This window comes from Dermacentor albipictus, chromosome 5, assembly GCF_038994185.2.
Source record: "Dermacentor albipictus isolate Rhodes 1998 colony chromosome 5, USDA_Dalb.pri_finalv2, whole genome shotgun sequence".
NCBI lineage: Eukaryota > Metazoa > Arthropoda > Arachnida > Ixodida > Ixodidae > Dermacentor > Dermacentor albipictus.
This window is the reverse complement of record NC_091825.1, coordinates 47,357,013-47,370,392: the sequence shown is the minus strand read 5'-3', so window position 1 is coordinate 47,370,392 and position 13,380 is coordinate 47,357,013. Positions and strand designations below refer to the sequence as shown.

Sequence of the window (13,380 nt, the reverse complement as noted above, 5' to 3'; positions counted from 1 at the left end):
ATCATAGTATTTGCAGTCAATCAAGACCTTACCTGAACCAACAGGATAGCTTCATTTAACAAATGTTCAACCATAACTATTATGTATAACCATACACTTCAGCAAATTGCATGAATAAAAAAAAAAACACCTGCAGATTACTAACTTGAGCAAATTGGCTAATCTGCACACACTCTTAAAAAACTTTGCAGCCTTTGGGGCTTATCTTGACCTACAGCAATAATCTTCATCTATCTTGCCCACATTACCTCTCTTTAACGCTGTGAGACCGGCACTTCCAGGTCACGAATGGTATGCACATTAGCATCGTAACATAATATTCTTGACCAGAAAGTAGCTGGTGCAGATTTTTGAAGAAAGGAAATACAAGCAAGACGGATGACGATTATTGTTGAAGGACAAAATAAGCCCCAAAAGGTGCAAATCTTTTTAAGAGTGCAGTAAAACAGGAAGATGTGTGAAAAATTCACAAATCACCACCAAAAAAGCTCTCTAAGTAAACTGTGAAATTTAACGGTACTAACTGAATGTCTCCTACAACAGGGCTGCCATATGTTAAAACTTAGCTACATAAAGCGCAGTGAAAAGGTTGCTGAAAAACTGTTAAGTGCAACCAGAGTCCACCACCTCGCCTCACAAGCTTTTCAGTGACTACCTCTCACGGTGCATACACCCATTCTTTCTGTTTCTGAATGCCCTGCATTCTGACTGCATGCACAAACAAGTGAAAAGCAATCAGAATGTTGGGCATTCTAATTCCTTCTTGCTACACATCTATGACATGCCCCAAGTGAAAACTTGGACATGTTGACAGTTGTGCTATTGTAACTTGTCTTTACCTCTTTAGGCACTTACGCAAGGCCTGTAAATTTCGCGCAATGTGACCTGCTCTGACATACGCATGCTGCCATCTATGGCATGAGGAAGAGGCTCTTCGCAGATATGCCACCACTCTGGATGGTTGTCGTGTTAGGGTGTCTATGTCTCATTCAATAGCAAGGCTGTCTCGGTGTGTTCAGGATCATTTGCATGATTTTGATAGCTGCAGAACGCTGCACTAGAAACATTTTGACATGGCCCTCTCGGCACAATCGACCTGGGCACAGCCTCAGGGGGTCACCACCACAAAACGGCCTCGTGCAGAATATGACTTACTTGGACTCGGGCTTGATCTCAAACTTGGCAGCACTCTCCTTGGCCGGGTCAAAACGCAGCTGTGTTGCATCCCTGTAGAAAAAGAATGCATTCATCATTACTGAAATTATGCACCATTCGCACAGTGATTAAGAGCAAGCAATGCTGTGCCAAGAAAAGTCTGCAAGCGAAAGTACTACCTTATAAATCGCGTTTGTCGACAGCCTCCGCATGGCAACAGCACAAATGTATGCTGCCTTTTGTTACGTATCACAACAGCATTGCCAACTGGTTGTGGCAAAAAGACATTTCTGTATTAGTTATTGCAGTCCTCTCATAAGTGGGACAGGGGCCACTTGATGACGATGGCATGACAATTATGGCGTGGCTGGTGACAGCAAGACCAACGATGGCTCGCACAACGGGTTCATCTTGCACCACACAGCGTTAGTAGAGATCGGATATACCTGCAATGCTGATGCACGTATACCGTCGCACACGCCTGCTTTGCCCTACCGGCTTCTACATTGTGCTGCACGTGCCGAGAGAGTCACAGGTCTGTGATGTGAATGTCCAAAATGAGGGCAATAGGAGTAGAGGTTAACTTGATAAAGGCCAGCCCGCAAAATCTTGCTAACCGGATAAGCCTTACAAGTCCTGCCTGCACATGGGTAGCACTGCAACAACCTGGGTCTGCCACTGCATGCTTTTTCAGATTGCCGAAGAGTGTTTAAGGTTCGTCTAAGAGTTTGTATAAGTCCTTTTTCAGGTGATGCAGGAGTGTTTTTCAAAGTGTTCCGGATGCAACAGGCAAGTCCCTATTCCTGTGGGAGGGCCTAAAATTATTGATGAGTTAGGAGATAATAAATGTGGTTCCGATACACGAGTTGACTGCGCCAATGTCGGAGGGGTGGAAGGGAGACGGGCACGCAAGGCCAGCAACGTGACGAAGGCACGCTGTGCGGTGGTGCATAGCACAAAGGCCGGTGTGGTGCAGCTGTGTGGTGACTGGTGTTTTTTCTCTAAGGATTCCATATTCATTTTCATATTGGTGCACACACACCCAATAGCCAGATGTAATTGTTATCACTGATAATGCAGCATGGGAACATTGTAGTACGTATAAGTAGTTTTTCTTGCCACAGAACACCTACAAAAGTTGACAGAGCATTAGCTGCTTACTGTTATACATCCAATATAGTGTTAAAATTTGGTAGCATTATAAGTGGTTTTAAGTGTATTTGCAGCAATTAAATTAAGTTAATAAAAAAGTAATTGAAGCTTGGGAATTTTTTTTTTTTCATCCTCATCTTTGTGTCTGCCAAGCCATATGGCTGGCAGACGCGAAGGAACGTAAAATTTAAAAGGGCCTCAAATAGAACTGTAGTACTACAGTCGAGCATATATTTATGATGGCCCTACTTAAGACGAACACCCACTAATGGCAAATAAAACTGGCACGACGATCATAATAGTACACATTGTTGCTTGTCACACCGTGTCTACAAATGGTGTCCTTCAGAATGGGCAACCTGTTACAGTGAATACACAGCTGCAGTATGACACCAGTCCACCCGCTGCGGTGCTCATGAGTGGAGGCATGATTCAAAATGATAGGTGGCCTAGCGATGCACATAGGCTGTTTTTCCAAGCCTCCTTTCAGACGGGCTAGCCCTTTCCTGTGCCTCGTGCAGGCAGGCTACCCTTTCTTCACGATGGCAGCTACTGCCCACAAGTGGTGGCGGCACCGACGCCACTTGTGGGGAGTTTGCTGGTGGGTACAGCCCTTGTCTGGCGAAACATCACGACAGATACTGCAAAATACAAAAAGGCCCTCGCTAAACACCGCACTGATCCTCACTCACATGACTCTCATAGAGAGCCTTCGTACACACACACAACATGGGCATGTGAGTATGAAGGATTCGTTGTGTTCACGATTTATTCAAGATGGCAGACAGGAAGTCAATCTTGCCTGCACCAACTATAGAAAGAACTCGACGCCTATTGACAAGACCAGCCTGGCTGCAACTTACGGCAGCAAGTAACAGACTCTGGCATGGGGATCCATGATGGTGACTGGGATGGTTTTCATTTGCGGGAACGATGGCATTGTCCAAGTGAAGTGCGGAGTGTGAGTGGCACCAAACCATCAAATGGAACCATGTAGTGCAAGTTCTCGAACAATTGATGAGCGGCATCAGGATGCAAGCATCGCTTTGCCGTGCCTGCCAGGCAAGTTGTGCCCTTGCCAGAAATAACTGTTACGTGTGCTTCTGACAATGTTCACCACCACCCTCACCTATGGGTGGCTGTGGTGTGCACTTTGCAGCTTTCGGCGAAGGTACTTGTTACGAAGTGAGGGAAGTGTGGTGTCAACTGACGACAACATTTTTCTCGTGCAGGTGCTCTTGCATTCACGGTGGGGCAGGTATTCGGCGCATGGCACATTTTCACTCGCAAAAAACTGGCCCTGTGGTTCCAGCTTACTGACTTCTATACATCAAGGACTACAGTGAAGAGCATTATTTCGCACTAAATAAACTCAACAGTGCCATCATCAGGCCTGCTATCATTGATTTTCTTCCTAATAAACATCACATTTCCAGCTGGCGACTTTGGCACATTTTTTTCCTTTCTCAGCAGTACATTTATATTACAACCATTGGGATATAATGAATGAGTGCTGCATGATGCTGAGGTTTGCTATAAGTGAGCTCTACTGTGTCACTGTAGCTGCAGCATAATACAGAACATGCAAGACTCACTTGAAGATGGCCTTGGGCCGGCTCTTAGTTGCTTCTGGCCCTAAGACGTCCTGGAGAATGTCAAGGTTGCGCACACGCTCTTTATCAGGGTCCAGCGAATCATCGTCCACAACGGCTCGGTCACCTATAGAACATGGAAATACAAAGAACCTACTAACTCCTTTCCTGAACAAGGATCATAAAAGTTCAACAACAGAACAAAAGCAAGTATGTCAACTTACACAGGCATCTACTGCTCTCAATCGCACGTGCCTTATGCCTTTTCTTGTTTACACAACATCTACTAGACAAAAAACGTATCATATGATAACAGCTCGGCAATACAGCTCAGACCACTTAAAACATAACCGTTTACAGCACAGAACTGGCTGCAATGCGGCCTTTTATGACTCCCATTTACCCTCCCATAGAACTCTGTGTATATACATACCAATTACAGTACAGCTGCATGAGATGAAATACCGGTTATAATACGGCTTCAGCGGAAAAATCCCGCTGACAAGTGTGGTAGTGAGCACACTCTTCAACGATATGCATCGGACGATGGGAGGGGAGAGCAACGAGGGTGATGCAGAGGAGGAGGAGCATGAGACAAAGAGCATGCAAACAAATGAACGAAAAAGAAAAAAGAAAGCAGCAGCAGCCCAATGCAGGTGCACGGTGGTTACCTAGGCGATGGAGAAGCCTTTTGCTCAGCTGTTTATCAGGGGTGCGCTCTGCACTGAACGCAGCTTCAGTTTCTGTGCATCCATTGCGATATGCGTCATCATGGTGTGCAGATACCCAGTGTGCAACATTGACTGCTGTCAGTTTAGGCAGTGCTCCACAAATTTAGTTTGGAGCTATTAGGTTTTATGTGCACTCGTAAACTTTCCCCGTTCCTACTAAGTGTGCACAGATACAAACTTGGTAGGCATTCGCAGTAGAGTCAGTGACCAATTAATTGGACACCGATAATCTGGAAATGCTTGGTAATTCGGACAGCTTCACCAATGGCCCCATAGATTTAATGAGTAAAGACGGTCAACATTGAAGACAGCCGCCAGCTCTACATTCGATTATCTGGACTCTGTCCGTGGCTGTAGTGTGCACCGACTCTGCCGACATTATCTCCTCTGGCGACTTGGACAAGACGGCAAGTATGACCTCAGAGATTACATGTTAGATGATTATCTCTGAGGCCTTGCCTTGGTCACAGCATTACGCCTTAGAGATTTAACTGCAAATTCCAATCCTGGAGGCTTAGCCTTAATTATAGGTCGCATCAACATCGCAATCATCATATCCTATTCCGGCAACCCCACACATGGCCTGCTCTCGCCGTTCTGTTTGTTGAGTTTGCTTTTCGGACACCGTTCCGCTACTCTGTGCTTGTTCGTTTAGTTTGCATTCTAGAAAGCAGGCTCCAAGAAGTCTTTTTCGTGAACTTAACAGTCTGTGTCAAATGGCACCAACGGTGCCCTTGCAGTCCAACTCGGAATGAGTCTCAAGTCGCAGTCTGAATGACTCCACAATTGAAGAGCCTGAACTTGCCGCCTACCATAACGTGCTCAAATGTGGACGTTATTGATGACCTGCTAGGCTGCCGTGTGCTGATTTCTGCCACCGTTACATTTGAAGCCTTTGCAAACGTCGACAGTGCGGCCTTGTCATGTACAGAACTGAATGATGATGAAATAATTGAGCATGTTCTCCCACCATCAAACAGCGACTCTAACTCGGATAAAGATCACGTGCCGTCTGCTCCGGAGCGTTCACATGTGGACTCGAGCCTATGCAGTCCTTGCACTGGCGTACAGTGACAGCACAAAACTGGCAGAAATACAGGAGTACATGGTTACACGTAAGTGGAAATGCATGCAGCAGTGAATCGACTACTGATTCCTTGCACAGGGGTCTTAAAACGTGAATAAAATTATCTTTTTTGCATTCGATAGTTCAGGCTTATTTTTGTTCCTGTAGAGTCCGAATTATGGTTATTGACAATAGTTACTGCAGCTGATCGTCCGAGAAACCAAACTAGGCTTCGCAAGCACTGCTGTCAGTTCAGACCGTGCGCGTGATTGCACGTATAATCTCGATGTAACCGTCTACAGTTATGAACATATCAAGGGCGAGCTTCCCGTGACGGCATACCACTTGACAACCCCGCCAGCCAGGCCTAATCAGTGTGCCTCTTTGGCGACCAAAGTTGTAGTCAACGAAACACATTGCAGTGGCTGTACGGCACATGGAAACCGGAGAAACCATGTTGATAACAAAAGTGAGGGCATGGGCTACACTTGAATGGTGGCAACTTGGTTCGTGGTCGCCACATTTTCGACACCGTGCGTATGCCGATCAGTCCGAGAAATCGGACAAAACACTGTACTGCATCTGAAATTTTGGTTGCCGTTGTTTTTAAAAAAATTATTGTTGCTTTCTGTGCTTGGACATTATACCTTTCAGTGTTCGTAAATTTAAACAGATAAAACACTCCCGGTCGCATGCTTTGATTCTCGGATATGCTCAGCTTCTTGTGCTACATGTTTTGCACATGTGTAGCCTTTGAATACTGTTGTTTTGGTTATATAGTGCAGCACCACTTACAGTGTGGATATTCATGATTCCAGCGGGTTACACATAAAAAGGTCTACGTAATGCTGTACGTTTGTGCCGAAAGGTAATGTTTTTTGGGAACATATTAAATGGTAAGAGTCTGTATTTCTGTCACCTCTTTTCTGAAGAGTAGGCAGGCGTTGTGCCCCTTCCGGTGGCAGTTGCCAGCCTGCTCCTCGTTTTCCCTTTCTTGTTTGATGTATATGTTTTCAAAACAAATCTTAATAAGAATAACTGTTAAAAGAGAAGCATATTGAGTCATTTTTCGTTTTCGTTTGCGAACGTTGGCATCGGGAAATCTTGCGAAATGGGATTGTATCAACCAGGTTCTATTAGATATATGTACTGTATTCTTGTGCTCCCTGTAACAATATCCAACACAGACAGAAACCGATTTTTTAGATGTCTGAATTTTCGGACCTTCACAATTACCATATTTACTCGCATAATGATCGCACCCCGAATTTGCCACAGCGATATGTCGTGTGCCAAGTCTAGCTAATAATGATCGCGCTGACCATCTGTCGAATGCTACGCGAACGACTCAAGACAAACCAAGCGGTCTCACGCACCAAACACTCTTAAGTAGATGCCCTATTTCATTACTTTCATCACTTTCCGCACTTTCACGACAAAAAGAGGTACTAGTAAACTTGCCTTTATTATGTGTAGGCTTTATAAAGGTTGTGGTCAACAACAACAAAAAAGGCGCCTTTCGAGTCTTCTCATCTGCACTCATGGGCAAGCAACAAATCGTGAACGGCAATGATAGTAGCCACGTTTACACTGATACGTTAGAAGTGTACCCTATTCATACGCCGACGCTTGTAACACAGCTAAGATATTCACCCATCCTTAGCAGAAACGTGCCATATTAGGATAGCGGTGAAGACAGATGCTGCAGTTTCCGCAGCATGCCGGCCATGTGTTTCTATGTCACTGGCAGCTAAGCATGCCCATGCGTTTTTGTCCCCTCAAAGTGGACATGGCTATGTTATTGCTGCAAATTTGCCGATATTAACAATATTATTCATTACTGATACGAAAGAAACTGTTTCAATGCACATAATGTACCCACGAGAAGAAAAAAAAATCGCGTTCGGCTTGCTCCACTGGCTGCCATTTTTGTTTTGGTGTCCTGCAGTACATACAGTGGCAGCCGCCTATTTGTTGACCTGTTGTCATCCCGCAGCAAACGAAGGATGGAAAAAAAAATTTTTGCGCTGGAAATTTAACCAGCATAATGATTGCACCCCTGAATTTGCATCAATTTTTTTGACAAAAAATTGCGATCATTATGCGAGTAAAAGCTGCCGACTCCCCGGCAGAATGGCCACTCGAAATTTCTAACGTCACACAATGTTTCGGACATGAACCCGATGGCCATGGTGGCCATAAACAAAGCTGCCACTATGTTGACTAAGCACGAACCTCAAATTTGATTGCAGTTTCCCAACGAAGTGGCCTAAACAGTGCAACTGTAATGAAAATTAGTCCACGGCCAGTAAAGTGGCTAGTTACAAGCTGTCATGGGAAACTCACTGTTATATATATAAGAAACTGCTTGCATACTTATTCCAAGGCCTTACCTTTGGCACTGTCAGACTCTTCGTCATCACTCTCCAGGAAACGCTCACTCATGCGGAACCGCTCGTCAGTGCCAAACCTGGACTGCAGTTCCAGTACCTGTCACACAGCAGGGAAAATATGTAGAAAGAAGTTTAGGATGTGTATGCCATTGATGACTACTGCACATAAACACGGCAAGACAACCTCCACATTGCTGACTGTTGGGGTTGCCATCTTCCAGCAGGTGCCAAATGTGCTCAACAAAAGCTATGAGAAATGTTAGGAAGCATGCAGCAAACACTGTGAGTGGATGACCTAAAGCTGCAATGTGGAGTTGCAGTCTTTGAGTGCTGGGAAGGGTTGTTGAACAGATGGTCATAGTTTCTCATCTTTGAATGGCTTGAGACGCCATTGAAACTGTGCTGAAAAGTCCTCGGCATGTTCCGAAGATTCGGTGTAGTGCTTTTCCTGTACACACATTCATCCTTGAATTCAAGAAGGCTATGTGATAGAAATTACTGAAAGAAAAACGTAATTGCAATTACAGTTTTTAAGTAAATGAAATGGACAGAAAGTGTGGCCCTTTTCACTATTAGAATGGATGAAAAGTGGCTGCAGTGCTGCATTTGAAAAACTATATAGGCTAGCATCATGGCAACAAATCGGTAAGCCACATGTTAGTCATTTTATTACAAGCTCCTCAACATGTGTTGAAGAAAAGCAGCCTCGAATCAAGTCATCAGTGGCAATGACATTAGAGTCAAATAACCTTAATTGACGCTTACTTTCCATGTCTGCAGTGGGAGTAAATGAAGGTTAGAAAGTAAGGCGAGCACACCAAGCAAAAGCACTGGTTAACATGTGGTAACCCCTGCAGTCATTCAATTCAAACATACTTGAAAAGTGCGTGTTTCATTGAACTGTGGACCCCACATTATATAACTGGGCTGGTGGCTCAATGATTATGTTCAGTGGTTGCAAGTTCTTTTATCTGTTCACAAAGAAAGACTTCAGATTCCAACATGTTTTTCTTTTGTTGTAATGTGCATGTCACTGACGGTGTTTGTGGCTTGTACCAATTGTGTTTGGTGATCATGTAAGAGCTGTATCGAGTAACAATTCTTTTCATTAGATTCTAATTAATTTCATTCATCCCACTGAGTGGCTGATCTCGGCAATAGCAGGGTCATGGCTTTGTGTGAACCAATAATGAGGGGGCAAGCAGAACGGAAAATGCAAAAAAAGATGCAATGCTGTCTACGTACGTTACAACGGACCCACATAAAACAGACTTTTGGATATAACGGACCATATTTCGGCCTTAGTTTGTTCGACCTATTTTAAACAAAAGTTCGCTTTTAACAGACCATGCTACAACGGACTATCAGCTATAGCGGACGAAATTAGCAGCAATTAAAAGAAAATCAGGCATATAAAACGAACTTTTACTGTGTCAGCACAAGCAGATAATTGAGTTGCAAGGGTCAGCCAACTATCGCGGCTCAATATCGCATGCGCAAGGGAGGAAAGCGGGGCAGAAACGCGCCGTCTTCTATCGCTTGTGAGGCATGGCAGGAGTGGGGGAGAGGTGAGAAAGAGGGGTTCTACCATGGTGGCTGCTGCTTACAGTACAGCCGTCGTATTCTGAAAGGTGTCTACGATGTAGACAAAGTGCTCGCCCGTGCGGGTGCTGTATCTTGAAAGCGATCTGCGATGTGGACAAAGTGCACCCAGTGCCGGTAGCTACGTATGCGCTGTGCTTTCAGCATTTAGGTTGTGTTGAAGTGAGAGACAGCATGAAGGTCAATTCACTCGCTGCTGCTGCCGCATTTATTTTGCTTAATTTGTTATCGCAATCGATGCTTCGCCTTTCGGGTGAAACTGCGACTTCTTTTGTTTTTTACTTTGGACGGTTGTCACTCACTCTTTGCAATAAAGTGACGAAAGTTTCGGAAGTGAGGCCTCTCATATATTACGGACTTCGGATAAAGCGGACATTTTTGTCGGGTTATCAGGGTCCGTTGTAAGAAGACTCGACCGTATGGGCCCAGATTGTTGTTTTTGTCACCTGCCGAGGTGGTGTAGTGGCTTTGGCATTGCACTGCTAAACCTGAGGGTGCGAAATCAAATCCCGGCCATAGCGGCTGCATTTCGATGGGGGCGAAATGGAATCATGTCCCTGAGCCGTGCATTGGGTGCAGGTAAAAAAAAAACCAAGGCGGTCAAAATTAATGCGAAGTCTCCCACTATGGTGTGCCTCATAACTATATAGTGGTTTTGGCATGTGAAACTCCAGAATTAAATCTTTTTGTTTTTGTTTTTCTCAAGACATGGCCGCATTCGTGCAGCACAGGAGTCCGAGCTTGGTCACAAACCACTAAAAGTTAATGGCCCGCAGGTTGTATGTTGTGCAGCCCTGGTCTAAACATTCTGATCTCTGATGTGGTCTAGTTTTGTGTTAACTTGTGGACCATTTGCTGTACATTAGGTGTAGCCAAATGAGTGTGCTATGCATGTTTTATTATCGTGTTCTCCATCTTCATTTTTTAAACTTGAAAGCTTTTAGTTCCCGTTGTCGGCGACCTTCACGTGATCTTGAGCCAAAAGCCAGAGCTGTTATCCAGCCACTCAAACGAGAACATCCCAGCAACCAGTCAAGACCACATTACATATGCTGGTTAAATGCCAAACAAGTTACAAAAGATATTGCTTCCGAGTTCTTTCAAATGTTCGTTCACAATATCATTCAAGCTGTAACTCCTAGTACGCTGAAGTTTTATATTTCATTTTCAATAGCAATGTTCAAAAGTTACAGTAATACCTCGTTATAACGAAACAGGATATAACGAAGCAATCGTGATTCCCCTTGAAATTCCAATAGATGTCCATGTATTAAAAACCTTGTTTCAATGAAGTTAAAATTTCCTCGCAATGGGTATAACGAACCTTTTTTAGAGTGTAGCTCTTTGACGCCTGTTCCTGCATTTTGTGGCGCCGTCGCGCCTCACCATAACCAGCTCTGTAGCCGGGGCCAGCACACTGCTCTAGCTGCGTGCGCTCCTGGCGCCATCTCTCGCGCATGGCGCGAGCCTTTCTCTTTTCGCTCCTCCTCCAATGCCACACATGTGCAGCGGCAATCAGAGCGCCAGCTCGGTGGCGGCTGATCGTGACGACGTACTGCTGCCTAAGTCAAAACGCATAGCCGCCACCGTTCGCCACTGTGTGTACCCCTTCCCCCCCCCTACCCCCTCCGTGGCGGCGACCGCACGAGAGCGGTTGCTGAAGCGTCGGCTTGGTATCAGTGGATCACGGTGCGTGCTTCCCAAGCCGAAACGCAGAGCCACCTTCAATGGACTCACTAGCAGCATCAGCGGCGTCAGTCAGTAGCTGCCATCTCTCGCCGCGCAATCTTCCTATGTTCCTATGCGCTGCCTCCCACGACTTCCAGATAAGCGAGGCAGTTGCACCAAGCTATGCGCCGTTTGTGGTGGCTGGTGCGAAATGTTCCACACCAGACGGATTGTATGAAGCTCACCGACTGTTTATATTATAATATAATCCGTCTGCATACATATATAGTTTATTCTGAGCCAGTTCTTTCTGAGCCATCAGCGAGGCAACCGGTGAAAGTCCTTCACCTGCCGCTGCTGCTAAACGAGCTGCCCAAGTAGAGGCCTCGCGCCGTTGCTGCCAGAATCCAGAGGTGTGCTACGTCGAACCAGTCATTTGTGGAGCAAGCCTAGCATATATCCATCTAGTATTTCTCTGACCCCAAAGCTACCTTCATGACAATCAAGAACTGGGATTGGAGTGTCTCTTGAAGAAGTGAAGAATAAAAAGTCATAACTGTACATACCTGTCTTGCTCAAATTATTTGCCTCAATATATAGAAAAGCCGAAACAGCTGAAGGGTTACGCTCAAATTTCGCATTAGGAAGTAACGTAATAGTCGGCATTTTTTTTTTCCCGCGAGTATTTACTGACCATTTTGGTACTCGTCAGGTCAATGTCTTATAGTGCGTGACATTTGCGTCTCCCATGCGTGTTTCCCGGCCTCCCCTTACCCGTGGAACTGGTGGACCCGCCCACTCTTTCGCTGTGCACGTGGAACAATGATATCAGTGTTTCTATAGGTTCGTTCATGCGAGCTCCCACCGCCAAAAAGAAGATGGACAATGGCAAACGGAAGCGTAAAATGATATCAATCGAGCAGAGGGTGGCTACGCTGACAGCTGTAGAGTCCGGCATGAAGAAGAAAAAAGTGGCCAAAGATTTCAGCATAGCGTTGAGCAGGCTGTCGACGATTTTTAGCAGCATAGAAGCTGTCACCGGTGCTGTCACACATGACGTAAAAGGCGACCGAAAGAAGCTGCGAGCCCCCACTTTTGAAGCTGTAGAGAAGGTGGCCTTCAAGTGGTTTTTGGACGCAAGAGCAAGTGGCACTCCTCTGAGTGGGGCACTGTTGCAGCGCAAAGCGAGGGACTTAGTGCGCATCATGGGACACGACAATTTTGTGGCGAGTGCCGGCTGGCTGCAGCGTTTCAAAGATTGCCACGACATTGTCGACAGGGCTGTCAGCAGGGAAGCGCAGTCTGTCGACCGCGAAGCTGCAGTGGCATGGGTGGAGACAAACATTGGACAGCTGCTAGAAAAATACAGTGCCAAGGATTTGTTCGGTGCAGATGAGACAGCTCTGTTCTACCACATGCTGCCACAAAAAAACCCTGTCCGTCAAAGGTGAATGCTGCCAGGGCGGTAAGCAGAGCAAGGTCCACGTGACCGTGTTGCTTCGTGCCAACATGGATGGGTCGAAAAAGGTGCCGGCCCTCGTAGTCGGCAAAAGTGTGTCACCACGATGCTCTAAAGGCGAACAAAAGCTCCAAGTGAGTTATGTGTAGGCTTGGATGACGAGAGAAATTTTTGCACCATGGCTGCGGGAGTGGGACGAGCGGCTGGACAAGCAGAACCGGAAGATATGCCTCGTAATGGACAACTGGGTGGTCCACCACACTACCGCTGTGGTCAAAAATATCAAGCTATGCTTCTTGCCGCCAAACTGCACTGCAGTTGTGCAATCCCTCGACCAAGGAGTTATCATGAACTTAAGTCACGCTACCGCAAGCATGTGATCGACTGGATTCTGCTTAATATGAGCATGAAGCGCAAGTCCACGATCGACTTGTACATGGCGATCAAAAAGCTACAGGCTGCTTGGATGGCTGTACTGGTAAGCACGATCGCCAATTGCTTCCAGCATGCCTCATTTGGCATCAGCAGCGGCAGTTATGGCGAAGATCTCGGTGCTGCCAGC

At 45.8% G+C, this 13,380-nt stretch overlaps 1 protein-coding gene across 1 annotated transcript in view; it reads right to left on the bottom strand.

Moving 5' to 3' along the window:
• Positions 1-13,380, bottom strand: part of LOC135899242 (probable RNA-binding protein CG14230) — a 37,844-nt gene that overhangs the window by 13,142 nt on the left and 11,322 nt on the right. The window contains exons 7-9 of the mRNA XM_065428516.2: positions 8,090-8,186; positions 3,903-4,026; positions 1,156-1,227 (exon numbers count right to left, since the gene is read on the bottom strand). Of these exons, the coding sequence (XP_065284588.1) occupies positions 1,156-1,227; positions 3,903-4,026; positions 8,090-8,186 (293 nt within the window). The remainder of the gene's footprint in view (positions 1-1,155; positions 1,228-3,902; positions 4,027-8,089; positions 8,187-13,380) is intronic.